Genomic DNA, 20704 nt, shown 5'->3' with positions numbered 1-20704 from the left:
CATAGTGCCAATGTATCGTAGTGCTAGTGCATACAGTTACTTTCAGCACAGTCCAATTTTCTTTTGGGAAGATCAGAAAAGATATCTGTCTTCTGTGTGCATTTAAAATTAATATTTAAATAATAAGAAATGTTAAAAGTTCTTCAACCAAGTGAGTTAAGTTTCATAAATTTTTAAAATTATTATTAAAACCATTTTTTCCAGAACATTCTTTTTTTAGGAAAGGGCAAAGTTTATATCATTGTATTTTCTCACAATTTTTGGCATTACCATGGCTCAAGTGACCTTTCCATTGTTTAATGTCAAGTCCATTGCTGGGGCATTGTCAGCTTCTAGGCAAAAGGGAAATCACCATGAAATCTTGCTTTCCTTCATCAGACTGGAAAGAAGTCAGAATTTTTATGGAAAGGAATAAACAATTTGTAACAGGACAATGTTGACCTTTCATTTTTATGGAAGTGAATAAACGGTCAACATTTCTATGGAAAGCAATAAACAACCTTCATTTCCGGTTCTGATGGAGTGTCTCAGCTTGAAACATTGATTGTTTCTTCCCCTCCATAGATGCTGAGTACCTGTGGCATATTGTGTATGTTGCATGTAGATTTAAATATTTGGCGACTGTGAATAATTTCATAAGGAATTGAGTAATTAATTAAGAGATCTTTCTTTTCATCAGGTCAAATCCATCCGAAGCTTTAATGGTTGTCTTCAGAACTTCCAGCTGAATGGTTGGTCTCTTCCACCAGCTACCCACACATTCGGTGTCACACCTTGTTTCGAAGGTCCAACTGAACCAGGGGCTTTCTTTTCTGCAGAAGGAGGATATGTGATACTGGGTGAGTAAGATGGGCACATCCCATCACACATCAATTAGAAAGGGTAACTAATAAGTTATTTCACACTACAAAAGACCCAATTTATAAAAATCCAGCTTTCAGACTCTGCACTCCCACATCTTTGCAATGAAGCAAAGGTGAAAACACTTCAAAAAAACTGCAATGTCTTTTCCAAATTTCAGGTAAATCAAATGTCACGAATCAAGAGGCACCCCTCATTAGCGCACTCTTAATTACCTTTGATGACCATCCCAATTCTACTAGTTGCAAATAATCCTCAAGGATTACCTCAGGAACTGAACCCTTCTGCAAGCTAGGGACATCCTTGGGCCTACTCAGGAAATTAGAAAGTCGTTGGCACTCCAGGTACATCGACCACATCGACCAAAGTGAAGATTAGAGGATTTAGAAGATTAGCTTTATTTGTCACATGTACACCAAAACATGCAGTGAAATGCTTCTTTTGTGTCAAATCAAATCAGCAAGGAAGTGCTGCCACACTTCCAGCACCAACAGCATGCCCACAACTCACTACTCCTAACCATACCTCTTTGGAATGGGGGAGGAAACCAGACACTTGGAGGAAACTCACGCAGTCATGGCGAGAATGTACAAACAGTTTCACTCAGACAGTGAGCAGGAAAAGATTCCCGATCTTACAGATGTCTGCTGTGAAGAGTTGCACTGACCACCACACTAGCGTGCCACCCAAATGAAAGAATTATTTCAATGAACTAGATGAAATAAGTTCATGACGTGGCTGATAAATCTCAGAGCATATGGAAATTGTCAAAGAAATATGAAGCATAAAACCTGAGGAGCCCCTCAGGGCTGTGTCCTAAGCCCCCTCCTTTACTCTCTGTATACCCATGACTGTGTCACCACCCACAGCTCCAATCTGCTAATTAAGTTTGCTGACAATACTACACTGATTGGCCTAATCTCAAATAAAAATGAGGCAGCCTACAGAGAAGTCATCACCCTGACACAGTAGTGTCAAGAAAACAACGTCTCCTTCAATGTCACAAAGACAAAGGAGCTGGTTGTGGACTAAAGGAGGATTGAAGACAGGCTAGCCCCTATTAACATCAATGGATCTGGTGATGAGAGGGTGAACAGCTTTAAGTTCCTCGGCATAAACATTACTAAGGATCTCACATGCTCTGTACACACCAGCTATGTGGTGATAAAGGCACAACAGTACCTCTTCCACCTCAAATGGTTGAGGAAGTTTGGTATGGGCCCCCAGATCCTAAGAACTTTCTACAGGGGTACAATTGAGAGCATCCTGACTGGCTGCATCAGTGTTACAGGGGCCTGAACTGTTTCAGCTGCTACTATCTGAGAAACAGTACTACATCATAAAAGCCAGGACCAACAGGCTCCGGGACAACTTCTTCCACCAGGCCATCAGACTGGTTAATTCATGCTGACGCAACTGTATTTCTGTCATATTGACTGTTAATATTTAATAATCTTGTTGCTGTCCTGTTGTATGTACTACTTATTATAAATTGATATAAGTTGCATGTTGCACATTTAGACGGAGATGTAATGTAAAGAATTTATATTTATATTTCATGTATATGAAGGATGTGAGTAATAAAGTCAATTCAATTCGATTCAATTCAAACTGCTCGAATAAGAAGTGGATCCTTAGAGCCATGGCAGGGCAGCAGTTAGCTCAACGTTATTACAGCTCAGGGCATCAGAGTTTGGAGATCAACTCTGACGTCATCTGTAAGGAGTCTGCGCATCCTCCCATGACTGCATGGATTATCTCTAGGTGCTCTGGTTTCCTTCCACAGTCCATAGATGTACTGGTTAGAAGGTTAATTGGTCATTGTAAATTGTCCGATGATTAGATCATGAGACCATAAGACATAGGAGCAAAATTAGGCCATTTGGCCCTTTGAGTCTGCTCTGACATTCAATCATGTCTGATTCTTTTTTTTTCTCTCCTCCTCAGCCCCAGTTCCCGGCCTTCTCTCCATACCCTTTGATGCCCTAGTTAGTCATGAACCAATCAATATCTGCCTTAAATACACTCAATGACCTAGCCTCCATAGTTGTCTGTGGTAACAAATTCCACAAATTCACCACCTTCTGTCTAAGGAAATTTCTCCACATCTGTGTTTTAAATAGATAGCCCTTTACTCTAAGGCTGTGCCCTCTTGTCCTAGACCCCCCACCCCCACGCCATGGGAAACATCAGCTCCACATCTACTCAGTCTAGGCCTTTCAACATTTGAAAGGTTCTAATTAGATCCTCCTCATTCTTCTAAATTCCAGTGTGTACAGGTCCAGAGCCATCAAATATTCCTCTTATGATAACCCTTTCATTCCTGGAATCATCCTTGTGAACCTATTCTGAACACTCTCCAATGCCAGTTCAATTTTCTAAGATGTGGAGCCCAAAACTGTTCACAATACTCAAGGTGAAGCCTCACCAGTGCCTTATAAAGCCTCAGCATCACATCCTTGCTCTTGTATTCTAGACCTCTTGAAATGAATGCTAACATGGCACTTGCCTTCCTCACTACCGACTCAACCTGCCAGTTAACCTTCAAGGTATTCTGCACAAGGACTCCCAAGTCCCTTTGCATTTCAGATTTTTGGATTTTCTCCCCATTTAGAAAATAGTCTTCACATTTATTTCTACTACCAAAGTGCATGACCATGCATTTTCCAACATTGTATTTTATTTGCCGCTTTCTTGCCCATTCTCCTAATCTGTCTAAGTCCTTCTGCATCCTACCTGTTTCCCCAACACTACCTACTGCTCCACCAATTGTTGTATCATCTGCAAACTTGGCAACAAAGCCATCTGTTCCATTATCTAAATCATTGATATACAGCATAAAAAGAAGCAGTCCCAAAACCGACTCCTGCAAAAATCCACTAGTCACTGGCAGCCAACCAGAAAAGGATTCTTTTATTCCCACACTCTGCCTCCTACCAATCAGCCAATGCTCTAACCATACTAATAACTTTCCTGTAATACCATGAGCTCTTAATTTGGTAAACAGCCTCATGTGTGACACCTTATCAAAGGCCTTCTGAAAATTCAAATATACAACGTCCACTGCATCCCCTTTATCCATCCTACTTTTCATCTCCTCAAAGAATTCCAAGCAGGTTTGTCAGGCAAGATTTTTCCTGAAGAAAACTATGCTGACTATGTCCTATCTTGTCCTGTATCACCAAGTACTCCATAACCTCATCCGTAACAATTGACTCCAACATCTTTCCAACCACCGGGGTCAGGCTAACTGGTTTAAATTGAATTGAATTGAATTGACTTTATTTCTTACATCCATCACATGCTTGAGGAGTAAAAATCTTTACGTTACGTCTCCATCTAAATATGCAATGTGCAATCTTCATAGTTTACAACAATTTATAATAAATAGAACAGTCAATGTAACATAGAAATACACTCAGATCAGCGTGAATTAATCAGGCCTGGTGGAAGAAGCTGTCCCGGAGCCTGTTGGTCCTGGCTTTTATGCTGCGGTACCGTTTCCCAGATGGTAGCAGCTGGAATAGATTGTGGTTGGGGTGACTGAGGTCCCCAGTGATCCTTTGTGCCCATTTTTCACACCTGTATTTGTAAATGTCCTGAATCATAGGAAGTTCACAACTACAGGTGCGCTGGGCTGTCCGCACCACTCTCTGCAGAATCCTGCAATTAAGTGAGATACAGTTCCCATATCAGGCAGTGATGCAGCCAGTCAGGATGCTCTCAATTGTGCCCCTGTGGAAAGTTTCTTAGGATTTTGGGGCCCATACCAAACTTTCTCAACTGTCTGAGGTGAAAGTGGCACTGTTGTGCCTTTTTCACCACACAACTGGTATGTACAGCATACGTGAGGTCCTCAGTGATGTGGATGCTGAGGAATTTAAAGCTGTTTATCATCTCAACCCCAAATGCATTGACACCCATCTCCATTCCTCCTGTAATCTACAACCAGCTCCATTGTTTTTGAAACATTGAGGGAGACATTATTTGCTTGACACCACTGTGTCAGAAAAAGTCATCTCGTAGGAATTTAACCAATTCACTCTCTTGAAATCCATTTCCAACCTAGCTTTCCCAGTTGACTTGAATATTAAAATCTCCCATACCTATCATAACATTGCCCTTTTGACACACATTTTCTGTTTCCTGCTGTAATCTGTGGTCCACATCCCAGCTACTGTTGGGAGGCCTGTATATAACTGCCATCAGGGTCCTTTTACACTTGCATTTTCTTAACTCAACCCACAAGGGTTCAACATCTGCCAATTCTATGTCACATCTTTCTGATGATTTGATGCCATTCTTTACTAGCAGAGCCACACCACCCCCTCTGCCTACTTTCCTATCCCTCCGATACAATGTGTAACCTTGGATATTCAGCTCTCATCTACAATCATACTTCAGCCACAATTCAATGATGGCCTCAACATTATACCCAACAATCCGTAATATTACAACAAGATCATTCACTATATTTCCTACACTCAGTGCATTAAGACATAACGCCTTGAGTTCTGTATTTGCTACCCTTTTTAATTCTGCATCCGTAATTCACTGGACTCACCCTGCTGGCTTCAATTTTGTCGTATCATCTCCCTGCCTTTCCTGACAGTCTGATTGAACATGATCTTTGCTTTTTTACCATCTGTCCTATTCTGAGTCCCTTCACTCCAGTTCCCTGCCCCCCCTGCCAAATTAGTGTAAGGCCTCCCCAACAGTTCTAAAACAAACCTGCCCACGAGAATATTGGCCCTCCTCGGGGTCAGGTGCATCCTTTCCCTTTTATACAGGTCATACCTCCCCCAGAAGAGATCCCAATGATCCAAGAACCTGAAGCTCTGCTCCTTGTGCCTGCTTCTCAGCCATGCATTTATCTGCTAAATCTCCCTGATTTTACCCTCACTGGCACGTGCACCAGCAGCAATCTGGAAATTACTATCCTGGAGGTCCTGCTTCTCAGCTTTCTACCTACTCTCTAAATTCTCTCTTCAGGTCCTCTTTGGTCTTCCTTCCTGTGTCATTGGTACCAATATGTACCAAGACATCTGACTGCTCTCCCTCACACTCCAAAATGCTGTGGACATGATCTGAGATGTCCCTGGCCCTCGCACCTCGAAAGCAACATACCATCCGGGTATCCAGTTTACCTCCACAGAATCTCTGTCTATTAAGTCCCCTATCACTACCACTCCCCTCTTCTCCCTCTTTCCCTTCTGCCCCATGGACCCATGCTCAGGGTCAGTAACCCGGTCTACATGGCATTCGCCTGGGAGGTCAACCCTGACAACAGTATCCAAAATGGTATTTTATTATTGAGGAGACTGGTCACAGGGGTGCTCTGCTCTAACTGTCTATTCACCTTCCCATTCCTTATGCTGATAGTCACCTAGCTACCCACCTCCTCCAACTTCGGGGTGGCTCCGATCAATGATCTCCTCACTCTCCCGTACAAGCTGCTCATCCAGCTGCTGCTCCAGATTCCTGACGCGGTCTTCAAGGAGCTGCAGCTGGATGCTCCGTACAGATGTAGTTCCCAGGGTCTCCCAGGACTCCAGCATCCAGCATGAAGAACGCACAATGGCCCTGTAAACCACACTGAAAACCAAACGTAAACCAAACCATTCTGCTTGTCCATTCTGTACTTTTATTTATTCCGCTCTGCACTGTTCCTACCGTTGATTGGGTTGCCAGAATTACACCAAACACCCGCGAAGTTCTCCTTTTAGTTAGGCTAGGACTGAATCGGGAGATTGCTGGGCAGGGCAGTTCAAAAAATCTGAAGGGCCTTTTCCACACTATCTCCAAATAAAAATATTATTGTGAAAAAAAATCAATGATTTTGACTTGATTTTCAGATGATTCTTTCAATGTTGGATTACGATTTGAGCTTGTGTTTGAAATCCGTGCTCGAAATAATTCAGGAATCCTGATACATATTCACAGTTCCAGCCACAAATACCTAAATATCTTCATGGAACATGGGAAGGTAAGGACTTAACGAACAAATCCTGAAGCCAGTTTCCTTCATTGGCACAAAGTAGATGAGTCAGACTGGAATTTGTATATAGCAGTAATGGAGTCAACTCATGTTTAAAACTTGTTGCTGCATATTTGGCAAGTTTCTATTCTAACATTTATTTCTGTGCAGACCACGTTAAAAGTTAGCAATGGAACTGCAGAGTTTGAAACTTCAGTAACTCCAAAGCAAAGTCTCTGTGACAGTCGGTGGCACAGAATAGCAGGTAAAGATACTTGTAATTACCTGATCAATGCTTAAACACAGATGCTGTATATCCAGAGGAAGAAACTGGAGGAACTCACCAGGTACAGGAACGTTTATGTAGAGGAATGAATCATCAATATTTCGGCCAAGACCCTTAATCAGGACTGGAAGGGAAGGAACACAAGCTGGCAGGTGATAGGTGAAGGCAGGTAAGGGGAAGATGGGTAGGTTGGGGAGTGGTGATGAAGTGAGAAGCTGGGAGGTGTAGGGCGAAGAGGTAAAGGTCTGAAGAACACAAAGGAATCTGATCTGAGTGGACCATGGGAGAATGAGAAGGAGGGAACAAAAGGGAGGTGATGTGACAGTGAGAAGAAGAGAAGGGATAAGAGGGGAGATTGAATGGGGGATAGCCAGCCAGTGGTGTAACGGCATCTGCACCGGACTTTGAGGCAAGTGGTCCTGTGTTCAAATCCAGCTGGCTCCTTGCACGCTTTCCATTCGTGCTGGGATGAGCGTCAAGCTAGCAATTCAGCTTTGTAAAACGCAGACAAAGTGCTAAAGAAACAGCAAGATCCACCCCCCCCAAAGCACCACAAGGCATGGAGAGGAATAACAACTGCATGGGGAATGGGAAAAGAGAGAGGGGCAAAAATTAGTGGAAGTTAGAGAAATCAATGTTCATGTCAGCAGGTTGGAGCCTACCCAGACAGTTTGTGAGGTGCTGCTCTCCCAAGCCGAGAATGGCCTCATTGTGTCATTGGCACATGTCAGAATGAGAAGTGGAATTAAAATTGGTGGCCACCAGAAAAGCCTTTTGTGCCCAATTAGTATTTGTTTATAAATATTCCACTAAGCTATTTAATCAAAATTAAAATCATAAACCATTTCATAATGACTTTGATCACTAAGCCCAAATAGTTGGTGTAATAATCAAAATTGGAGGCAGTTAATTTATTGAGACATCTAGTTTCTTTTATAATTATATTTCATTGAATGGAATCTATTTAACAACATTTTTGTGTGTTTTCCAGTGCTAACAGTGTTGATTCTAGGAATAGGGCGCTTATTGTTTAAGGTACTCAGAGCTGCAATCAAGCTTTCCTAGACTAATACAGTTAATATAAAGTTCCTTTAATATGCCTCAACTGCAAAACCAGAAATGTGGGTTGCTGTTTCCGTATTTACAAAGAATGTATACATTGATTACAAGGTCAACATCACTTTGCTTGGCTAGGCTGCAGTGGTACACACTATTGATCCAGTAAGTCTGATGAATGCATCCATTAATTATCTTATCTCCAGACTTGCTGATAATATTAGATATTTTAGATTTATCTATCAATGAGGTAGTGTACTTATAAAGGTCTTTACTAAACTTCAAAGTCAAGGAACCAGAAAACTGCATGAATATTGATATATTCTTCCCTCCCTCCCCCCTTCTATTTCCTATTCTGGCCTTTTACTTCTTCCCACCTGCCTATCACTTCCCCCGGCATCCCTCCTCTATCCCTTCTCCTCTTCCCCCTCTTCCATTGGATTCCTTCCTCTGCAACCCTTTACCTTTCCCACTCATTTGGCTTCACCTATCTTGCCTATCCTCTTTCCTCCTCCTCCCTCCCCTTTTAATTCTGCCATGCTCCCCCTCCCTTTTCACTCCCAAAGAAGCATGTCAGCTGGAAATGTTGGCTGTTCATTCAGTTCCATAGATGCTGCCTGACCTGTTGAGTTCCTCCAGCATTTTGTGTGTGTTGTCTGGATTTAATAGATCACAGGTATCCACAAGTCCATAGTGCAATAGTGTGACACTAATGTGAAACTTTACTAAGCTCTGATTTCCTCTGAATGAAACCAGTTGATGACTTCTAATGGTAATTTGTGCTATGCCTTCCTAACTGGTGGGAACTGGGCTGAAACTGACAAAGATAATCAGCAAAGTTATGAGTCTGTTCTACCTTATGTTAACTTACACTGTCACCCAATCCATTCACTCATCCACTTAATTGATGACATTCTGCAGCGCATACCAATCATTTCCTACTTGGATCTCAAAAGTGAACCTCATTGTACGTTCTATTAGTAATATATCTTACTGCTCTTTTAGTCATCAGAGATTCAAATGTTGTGCAGCTGGATGTCGACTCTGAAGTAAATCATGTGGTGGGGCCATTAACATCACATTCTTTCAACAAGAAGGAACCAGTATTTGTTGGCGGAGTGCCAGGTAAAGCCAATATGTAAAACTCATCTGTATTTCACTAGAAAATGTTGCAAATTGACTATTTCTAGCTAGAAATACTTGAGAAATTGTACTGTTTTAGCTCAGAGCCAACATTTTTTGCAGTGTGGAGGAACATGGGGATCTTTGGGTCCCTCAACGTTTAGATCCCTCAACGTTGCTGCCCATATTGATAGGATTGTTAAGAAGGCATATGGTGTGCTGGCTGTCATAATTTGGGGAATTTGGTTCAAAAGTTGTAAGGTAATGTTGCAGCTCTATAAAACCCTAGTTAGACCACACTTGGGACTAATGTGTTCAGTTCTGGTCACCTCGTTATAGGAAGGATGTGGAAGCTCTAGAGAGGGTATAGAGGAAATTTATCAGGATGCTGCCTGGTTTTAGGGACTACTCCTAATGAGCATGCATAGAGCAAGCTAGGACATTTCTCTTTAGAGTGAAGGAGGATGACAGGTGTATAAGATGGTAAGAGGAATAGATCAGGCGCACATTTAGCGACAGTTTTCCAGGGTGAGAAAGGCTACCATGGGGGAGCATAATTTTAAGGTAATTGGAGGAAAGAATAGGGGAGGGAGATGTCAAAGGTAACATTTTTTTTTAAAGATTGGTGGGTATGTGAAGCACCCTGCCAAGGGAAGTGATAGGGACAGAAACATTAGGGACATTTAAGAAACTGTTAGATAGGTACATGGATGATAGAAAAATAAAAGGGTACATAGGAAGGAAAAGTTAGGATCTTAGTGAAGGTTAAAAAGGCCTGTACTGTGCTGTAACGTTCTGTGTTTTTAGTGATACTACAGTACTGTGCAAAAGTCTTGGGCACATATATAGCTAGGGTACCTCGACAGTACCGTAGTAATTTTATGTATTGCGCTGTTCTGCCTGCACAAAAAATAACAAATTTCATAACATATGTGAGTGATGATAAGCCTGATTCTGATATGGGTATCTATTGTGGACTGAGAGTAGGAAGGGGACAAGGAGAGAGGAATCATGTTGGGAAACAGGGAACGGAGAAGGGATGGAGTGGGAAGCACCAGGGTGACTTTCTGTAATGATCAATTAACCAATTGCTTGGAATCAAGCAACTTTTCCTGGTGTCTCAGGGCTGGATGTGTCTGCTCTCAAATCAGTTCCCACCCCGGCACTCCTCCTTTGCCTCCTTTCCCACACCTATCCCACAATTCTCTACTCTTGCTATTCCCAACATTCTTTGCACCTGCCTGACTTACAAGCTCACACTCTGCTCCACGTTGACAAATATAGTACTGTGCAATAGTCCTGGGCACCCTAGCTTTATATAAGACTGTTGCACAGTACTGTATATATGTGCTCGGCATTTTTTTCAACCTATGAAATGAAGAAATATAAAACTGGGGTATATTGAATAACACATTCTGCTTGTAATGATTGTCTTTCAAATGCAATCAATTTAGGAATAAGGAGTTCCCTTTCCTTTGAAGCTCAGCATGTGGTCTCAATCTAGCTAACTTTTAATCTCTAGAACTGATCATCAGAGAGTTGTTGTGGCAGATATTCCTGACAGTTCTTCACAAGGAAAATTTTCCGAAAAGAACCCAGTAAAAAAAAGTGGTCAGCTGTAGACAGAACCTCTAAGTATTGTTCCAATATTTGCTCAGGGAAGCTCAATAACTCTCTCCACCAAGTTCAGGAACAGTTACTACCATACAACCATCAGGCACTTGACAACTTCACTTTCCCCCTCACTGAGTAGTTCCCTCAACCTTGGACTCACTTGCAAGGGCTCTCCATCTCATGCTCTTGATATTTATTAATAATGTATTGATTATTATATCTTTCACTCTTTTTATTTTTACTTACTACCTGTTACACCATTGGCATTTAGAGTAGCAATGAAGGTCCTCCATCTGTTTCTTTTTTGCATAGGTTGTTGTTTTTTGCGCACTGGTCGTCCACTCTGTTGGTGCAGTCTTTCCTTGACTCTATTATGGTTTTTGGATTTAATAAGTATGCCTGCTAGAAAATGAATCTCAGTTGTATATGGTGGCATGTTTGTACTTTGATAATAAACTAACTTTGAAGGTATATTGGTGTATTTAGTTAATCTCTCCAGGATCTTGACTGGAACCGCAACAATGAAACATACAGCTGGAGTAATCAGAATCAGAATCAGACTTTAATCGCCAAGTACCTATGCACATACAAGGAATTTACTTCCGGCAGATGTTGTCTCTCTGCTCATAACAATAATAATGATAAATATAAATGAAAATATAAATTGTACATACAGGTAGTGCAATCCAAGTAATAGTTAGCCGAGAGTTAACCGGCAGTTAACCGTTCAGCAAAGTGACCGCAGTAGGGAAAAAACTTCTCCAGTGCCTATTAGTCTTAGTCTGGAGGGATCTGAAGCGCCTACCAGACGGAAGCAGATCAAACAGTCCGTGCGCAGGATGGGAGGAGTCCTTTATGATGTTCCCCGCCCTCTTCTTCAACCTGGAAGAGTACAGGTCCACAATAGAGGGCAGGGAGGCTCCAATAATGCGCTTGGCAGTCCTCACTGTGCGCTGTAGTCTGGTTCTATCCTGCTTGGTGGCGGCTCCAAACCACCACCAAAGGACAAAAATATCATCTGCTATTGGGTATACATTGGTAATATCTATTACTGTGCATACTTACTCATTGCCCGTTACATTGCCACCATTTAGGGCAGCAGTGAAGGTCCTCCATCTGTCTGTACAGAAGGATTCTTCATTGCTGCTTTCATAACTGTTTTTTGACCAGTCAGTGTTGTTAGCCCTGAGCTGAATCCCCGGACCTGGAAGACCAGTGGACCACTCTTAGTCTGGTCTCTACCCCTTAGCCTGGTTGGCATAGGTGACCCTACCAAGAGTCAATGCCAACACTGCTCTTCAGGTAATTCAGGTATGCAAGCTCCAAACCATATGACAAGTTTGTATTCCTCTTGGAAGATCATTGGTATACGTTGGTAATATCCCATTATTTGATGGAATCTGCTATTTGGTATATATTGGTAATATACATTATTTTCCTAATCTAGGAGAGCTTGGCTCAAGTTGATTAATTTACCTTTTTTAATCCAAAAGCAAAATAGTGCGGATGTTGTAAATCTGAAATAAAAACATGTGGAGAGAGACAAACTCAGTTAATGTTTCAGGTTCAATGATGGTCCACAACCAATGGACTCACTTTCAAGGACTCTTCATCTCATGTTCTTGAAATTTATCACTTACTTATTTGTTATTGTTTTTTTCTTTTCATATTTGTACAATTCACTGTCTTCTGTGCTTTATTTGAACACCCTAGTTGGGTGCTCTTTCATTGATTCTGTTATAATTATTCTATAGATTTGTTGAGTATGCCCTCAAGAAAATGAATCTTAGGGCTGTATATGGTGAAATATATGTACTTAGATAATAAATTTACTTTGAACTTTAAAGATCAAGGAAAGTGTAAGTTACGGTTTTATTAATTTGCACTAATTTCCATTCTGTTTCCTTAGAGTCATTGCTCAGCCCAAAACTGAGAATACGCCATTCATTCACTGGCTGCATGAGAAACTTCAACATCAATGAAGCTCCTGTCATTTTCACCAAAGCGGCACTGGTCAGCGGAGGAGTCAACATCAACTCTTGCCCAGCACCAGCAGCCTAGTACTTGTCAACTCTGCTTCTATGAGTAATATGCAGGAACGTGAAGGAAAGCGGAGACAAATTACTTTCTCGTGAAGTTTTCAGGGGCAGGGTTGGGGTCCGAATTGATTTGGTCGGGTCACATCAATACTTTCATCCCATCAGTTTCCAGTTTGTTCATGAACATCATTTTACTTTTCCAAGTGTAATCTATTTAGAACCAATAAATGTTCTGTTTGCTCCTTCATTCTTGAAAGCACAAAAAAAATCCAGTTTTGTTACCAGCTCACTACCAGTGCAGAGTATGCCATTTTTCACAGTGCACATATACGAACAGCAGAATCTCAAATTAATCAGATCAGATAATACTCAGAGGGTGCCAATGTAAAGCCCGCACTTCCACTGAGTAATACATTCTTCCCAAACTTTTTTATGCCATGGACCCCTACCATTAATGGGGGGGGGGTCCATGGACCCCAGGGATAATAAAAAACAGTCCTCTATACAAACTCACACTGTGCGGTTGAGGTAATGATGCCCTTTTGGTTTCCCAACAGTTGTCCAAAAGAGCTCATCTTCTGTGTGATCTATTGCTGAAGACCACTCACCTGACCTTTACAATGAGCTGGGCTGATTATCCAGCACAGAGACTAAACTTTTAATTTTAATTAGTGAGTATGTCACGCCATTCCACTTCCAGCAGCAGACTACAGATCCATGAGCCTAATCGGAGGCATTCTACAAGATAAAATAATCACAAAAAAAAAACTTGGGTCATCCTTGCTTTAAGAAGTCATAATTGTACAACTTGCTTGTCTCAGAACTGTTAAAAACCGGCCTGTTTCTTTCACATATGCAGTTGCCAGCTGGGTCTGCAGCTGTCACGTCACTCAAGAGCTGCCCCAAGTGTTTAAAGATTTCTTCTTGCTGTGGACAAGGAGGAGGATGGGAATGGGGAGAGCAGTCTGTAAAAACAGAATTAAGAAAAGAAAACAAGCGGGGGGAGACTGCAACAGCACATTCCCATTTTTGTTTTAACTTGAATGAAAATTATTGGGGATAAGCTGTTTACAAAAGAAAACTGAGGAATGGGGTGATCAATTTAAATAAGGAGTTACAACCATTTGTAATATTATTGCACAAAATACCACAAGCAAATGGGATCATTGTTGGTGTGAGTTACTACAGGGAGCACCTGTTCCAATTCCCCATTGACAGAACTTGAAAAGAACCTAAAGATTGAAGCAGGGGTAGTCTTTCCAGCGTATCATGCCTGCTCTCCGATTCCATAACATTATGACTGATCATTTACCTCGGCACCACTTTCCCGCATAATACAATACACCTTGATTCCTCTAATGTCTGAAAAATCAATACATCTTTACTGCCAAACAACTGAACATCCACCTCTCCTTGGAGCATAGCATCCCAAAGATTCATTCCTGTCTGAGTGAAGAAATCTTTGTCCCAAATGTCTAACCCCCATATTTTTGAGATTGTAACTCTTTCTTCTCAACAGCACAGCAAGAAAAAACACTATCCCTGCAACCAACCTCACAAACTTCTTAAGATCTCAACAAGACCCACCATTATATTTTGGTTTTGTCCTCCTTCCTTTCCAGTCCTGATGAAGGGTCTCGACCTGAAACGCTGACTGTTAATTTCCCTCTATAGATGCTGTCTGACCTGCTGAGTTCCTCTAACATTTTGTGCACGTTGTTCAAGATTTCCAGCATCTGCAGAACCTCTTGTATGTCAATGAGACGGTTGCTCTTTTCTCTGAGCTGGACACAACACGGGGTCAAGTCCACCATCAGTCACTGTACCTACTCTATCACAAATCTGTCTGCCCTTTATTTTAAATTAAGTGAATAGTGCAAAAAGAGAGAAAAAAAGTAGTGAGGTAGTGTTCATGGGTTCCATGAGAATTCAGAAATCTGATGGCAGAGGGTAGAGACCTACGGCTCACCATGACCTTATAGAATTGCAACTAGATATCACTACCTTTGTATTCACATTCTCTTGCAATAAGCTTCTGCTTTCCTAATTCCTTGTTAAAACTGTAATTAACTTTCAACGATTCATATGCTGAGTCTCCGAGATTCCAATGAACACTAACATTACCCACTAGTTAAAAATACTCTACCTTTCTCTTTTTCTACCAAAGATTATGTATTTCCTGCATTACTTTCTACAACCATATCCTTGCTTATTAATTTAGCCTGACTACATCCATCTTCTATGCCAAACTGTCACTGAATCATCAGCAAATTTAAATGTATTACAATTGAGCCCTACCCCTCTCTTTTAGGTCTGTATCCTTCAGAGAACTTAGCAGTGTAACAAGGCTTCTACATAAAAATACATTTTAAAATATATGTATAAATATATAAGTTAAGTTAAATAAGCCATGCAGGAAGAGAGGAAAAAAAGTATTGAGGTTCATTGTCCATTCAGAAATCTGATGGCAGAGGGGAAGCTGTTCCAGAATCATTGAATGTGTACCTTCAGGCTTCTGTACCTTCTCCTTGATGGTAGCAATGAGGAAAGGGCATGTCTTGGGTCATGAGGGTCCTTAATCATGGATGCCACCTTATTGAGGTGAAGGTGTCCTGGAAGCTGGGAAGACTAGTGCCCATGATAAAGCTGGCAGTGTTGGCAACTTCAGGCAGCTTTTTCAGATCTTGTGCCCCTCTATACAGACAGTAATACAACCAGTTAGAATACTCTCCAAAATACATCTGTAGAAATTTGCAAGTGTCTTTGTTGACATACCAATTCTCCACAACCTCCCAGCTGTCATCATGTCCTCTTTGTAATTGCAACATATGTTGGGTCCAGGATAGATCTTTGAAGAAGTTCACACACAGAAACTTGAAACTGCTCACTCTTTCCGTTTCTGATCCATCAATAAGGATTGATCTGTGTTTCCTAGACTTCCCCTTCCTTAAGTCCTCATTCTGTTCCTGGTCTTACTGATGGGTAGTGCAAGATTGTTGCTGTGACATCACTCAACCAGCTGATCAATCTCACTCCTGTACTTCTCGTCACGATCTGAAATTCTGCCAATGGTGGTGTCATCTGGAAACTTATAGATGGTGCCTAGCCACACTGTCATGGGCGTATAGAGTACAACAGTAGGCTAAGCATGCATTGTTGAGGTGCGCCAGTATTGATTGTCAGTGAGGAGATGTTATTTCCGATCTGCATAGACTGTGGTCTCCCGATGTAGGTGTCAAGGATCTAGTTGCAGCAGGATGTACAGATGCCCAAGTTTTGGAGTAACTAGTCTATGCTGACCTGACCTTAGCCCCAAACAAGAGAAAACCTGCAGATGCTGGAAACCAAAGTAGCACGCACAAAATGCTGGATGAATGCAGCAGGCCTGGCAGCATCTAGGGAAAAGTGTAAACAGTCGATATTTTGGGCCCAAGACCCTTCATCAGGACTGATCGTAAATACTTTCCATAGATTCTGCCTGGCCTGCTGAGTTCCTCCAGCATTTTGTGTGATCTTAGTCCCAACTACCTGCACCCGGACCATATCCCTTCAAACCACTCCCATCTAGAAGCACTGTCCAAACTTCACTGGAATATCACAGTCGAAGCCGCGTCCACTTTTTCTGCCGATAGTTCATTCCACACTCACATCAGCCTTGGAGCGAAGAAGTTTCCCTGATCTTTCACTTCTAGTTCTAGTCTCCTGATGCACCATCAATAACTCACTCTGAGACGTAAAGGCGAGATATCGGCTTTTATTGACTGGAAGAAGGAACAAGCAGTGAGTGACCACTATACTACATCCTGGAGACAGAGAGGCCGGGCTCAGACCTCCATCACCTTTATACAGGGGTCTGTGGGAGGAGCCACAGGAGCAGTCATCGGGGGCGTGTCCAGACAGGTATATGTAGTTCACCACATCTCCCCAAACCTGAGGTGAAAATATTCCACATTTCTATGCATCAAAATGCTGGAAAATCTCAAATGAAAATGGAGGCCATCTTCCCATGAATGTTACCCTCTTTGCGGCAGCAGACTATATTAATCTGGGAACTGGGGTACAATTACATTGTTCTGGTCACAAACTGAATTATAAACCAACAGGTGTTTGGGGCACATATACAATGTGAAATATTTCCATTAATATTCTTTGGACTAAGTAAAGGCAGCATTTTTCTCTCAGCTGCTGCTGGCTTCTGCTTTTTTTAATCTGATATTAAGACTGAAAGCATATTGAATCCTGTGGGGCCCTCTGGTGGTAAGCCTACACATACACGCTGTTACTGTTTTGCAACCAGAATACAATGTTCTAACATCTGCTTTGCCATTTATGGCCTTTCAAAATATGCCTGTAAAGTGTAAACAGTCGATATTTTGGGCCCAGCACCCTTCATCAGGACTGACAATACTCTGCAGCACCAGAAACCCAGTATTAATAAGTTAAATAGCTTAAAAAAAATCCTTTGGAAATTCCAGCCTTTAAAAGCCTTTCCCAAGTCAGCAGAAATGTGTCAACTCAAACTGTGCTTCTTCCTCGGTTAGAAAAATGAGATAACTGCACAGCCATTAGCGGAGTGGTTAGTCTCCCGGTGACTGCATGGGTTTCCTCCCACAGTTGGGCGATGAGATTATTAATCGTTGTAAATTGACCCACGATTAGGCTAGGATTAAATTTGGATATTGCTGGTGATACAGGTTGAAGGGCCGGAAGGGCTTATTCCATGCAGCCTCTTAATACATCGAATAAGTAAATATACTTCAAAACAGAATCATACAGTGTCCTCTGCGAATCTCTGGAAAATGTGGAGGGGGAGAAAAACATATCTAATCCTTGTCCTTAAGTGGATGTTCTATTTGTCTCAGGCTGTACCACATGTTATTATAAACTCATTCTTGATCTCTACTCTGTACTTAAATTAATAGGAAATGTTCATGGAACAAACTGTTTTATTGGTCAAATCAAAGCACAATAATTCATCTTCATAGTCACTGATCCCACAAGCACAAAATGTACAAGTAAACAAGTTCTTTAAATAGGCATTAATAAACCTTTGAAAAATAAAATCTTCCATATGGCCATTTCATCTTGTGACTCAATATTGGTATTGTTCATATCTGAATCCTGCAGCTTCTGTGGGACAATAGGTTCAAGTACAAGGAGACGAAATTCAAATAAAAACTCAAGTTTTTATAAGAATACTTTTACTTCTAATGTGTAACTTTTGTTTATTTTTCCAATTATCTTGTAACTGAAAGCTTATCTATCAAATACCAATTGATTGAGAAACAACCATGAGAATAAAAGATTAATTTGAATGAACATTTTAATCAAATTATCAGATTTATTACCACTAACATATGCTGTGAAATTTGTACAGTGCAATACATAAAGTATATAGCACTGCAAATTACAATAATAAGCATATATTATTGTATTTTATAGTATATGTTATGTGCTTAAAAGTAGTGCAAAGAAAGAACTAAATTTGTGAGGTAGTGTGGATCCATGGACTGTTCAGAAATCTGATGACGGAAGGGAAGAAACTGTTCCTAAATTGTTGGGTGTGTGTCTTCAGGGAAAGTTCAGGCTGAGGGACCCGGATACCTCGGAACAAACCTACATATACCAATCCCAAAACAATGTGATATGATCTGTCAAAAAAAAAAATCCAACCAATTATAGATAACCTTTTCACTGAATTATTGGCTGTCACTCCTGTGCATTTAAAATATACAGCCAGCCTTCCTCCAAAAATAAAAATGACTTTTGGGCACTTGGAAAATATACAAATGTAAACAGTTATGCTTTAAATATCTGTTGGTGACGCTATTAGCAGCAATGCTCTAATAAACTGTAAAACCTGATGTGCAAATTTTTTCATTGTGATCTTTCATTTACAAACATTGTGCAGAACACTACTGATACTCAAAGAGATGCTTCAACTGTTTCTGAATTCTTATTCCTTCCATCTTCCAGCCAGTATGTTAGAATCCATAAGGGCTGATGAGAACATTTTATTTTGTTTACCAATATAGGGCTAAAAGAGTCTTCTCTGACCTTCAAGCCACACTGCCCCAGCAATCCCCAACAAACCCAATTAACCCTAGCGTAATCACGGGACAATTTACAATGACCAATTTACCCACTCAATAGAGTCTGTGGACTAGGGAGGAAACCTGTTGAAAAACCATATATTCCACGGGGAAAGATGTAGAGAGTCGCCTTATAGAAGGGCACCAGAAGTGAACTCCAAACTCCGGAGTTTCCTGAACTATACTTGCATCATGCTAACTGCTATGCCATGTGCCACAATGGGTGTAGGATTTAATGGACAATCAGTGTGGATGTACTTGTATCTTTCTATGACTCTAATTCAAGCAGTGAATCAATGGTACGTGGTTCAAGTTAGAATACAGCATCAAACTTTGCATGAGATTAAGACTTTGGAGTTGGGCAGTGTGGGTGTGGCCAGGACCACAGTGGAATAGTCCAAGTACAGAGCCACACAGCACAATAGGTTTCAGATGCCTTCACAACAGGTCAGAGGAGAAGAATCAATTCAGATATGATGATGATTGAATAAGACTGACAAATATTGAATCAGACCATCAGAGCTATTATTAAGTTCAGCAGTTTTAGAAATAAATAATCAGATCTACTGGAAGGTTCAAGAGATACAAGATGTTGATGCTGCAAATCCAGAGTAACACATACAAAATGCTACAAGAACTCAGCAACTACTGAAAGCAATGAAGAGTCAATGAGTCCTGATGAAGAGTCGTGGTCCCAAACATTGACTCTTTATTCCTTTCCATAGATGCTGTCTGACCTGCTGCATTCCTCTAGCATTTTGTGTGTGTTCCTCGGATTATCTGGACAAGCAGGAGAGGAAGTAGCGAATCATAAAAGACTTGTTTCCAAGCTTTGATGGTAGAATACAAAACACTTGTTGAGGCAAAAAGACTGACTCTTCTGTACACTTTCCTTCAAGAGGGCATGCTCCGGGGAGGGGAGTTAATGAGAATTTATCCCTATTTCAATGCCAAATCCTATAATAGCCCTTGAAGGTTTTGTAACTAAGGTTAATTGATGTCAGAAGAGGAGACTAATGAGCCAATCTCTGAGCAACTTAATGTGGGCTATGAAAGTGATTATAAGATCCTGAGTCACTCCAGGATTTTGGCTGGACTAGGTGTAATATAGAATCTATCCATGGCACGAATTTGACGCAATTCCTGGATCATTTAATAACTGCAGCAATAATAAGAATTTAAAGTTAATTTCTCATCAGTCGTTTTACTGGCAAATAGACTGGTAATCTTCAATGAGGGTCACCAGTTATCAAACAACTTTTCAGATGCAAACGAAGAAATGAAGACACAGCATCTGGCACCAACTTCAAGATTTCATTTGCTGAAACTGAACCACAGGTGATGATGCAATGAATTGTTAGGAAGCCTGTCCACATTGCAGATTTGAAGGTCTTTCCATGGTAACATAGACATCAATAGGCACATTCGTAATTGTCAAGCAGTGACTCCCATTGCATCTTCTAAGTTGCCTGTGGAATCCAATAATGCCAATTAATACATGTTCTTTTATAACACCATTTCACATATTACCAGACAGAAACAATATCAGAATTATTTTCCCCTTACTCACAAATAATGATCATGACAAAACTGGTTACAAAAATTAGGACAATGTAAATATTGTCCTGATTTTAAGACATATGAGCAGAATTCGTCC

The 20704-nt window shown here is 41.0% G+C and overlaps 1 protein-coding gene across 1 annotated transcript in view; it reads left to right on the top strand.

The window, feature by feature from the left end:
- lama4 (laminin, alpha 4) overlaps positions 1–18827 on the top strand; it is a 186053-nt gene extending 167226 nt beyond the window's left edge. Inside the window, exons 36-40 of the mRNA XM_073057415.1 lie at positions 680–839; positions 6717–6847; positions 7010–7103; positions 9186–9305; positions 12826–18827. Of these exons, the coding sequence (XP_072913516.1) occupies positions 680–839; positions 6717–6847; positions 7010–7103; positions 9186–9305; positions 12826–12977 (657 nt within the window). The 3' untranslated portion in view covers positions 12978–18827. The remainder of the gene's footprint in view (positions 1–679; positions 840–6716; positions 6848–7009; positions 7104–9185; positions 9306–12825) is intronic.
- Positions 18828–20704: the final 1877 nt, after the last annotated feature.

This window comes from Hemitrygon akajei, chromosome 9 (genome assembly GCF_048418815.1).
Source record: "Hemitrygon akajei chromosome 9, sHemAka1.3, whole genome shotgun sequence".
NCBI lineage: Eukaryota > Metazoa > Chordata > Chondrichthyes > Myliobatiformes > Dasyatidae > Hemitrygon > Hemitrygon akajei.
The sequence above is the reverse complement of the archived record's forward strand: the minus strand, read 5'-3'. Positions and strand labels throughout refer to the sequence as shown.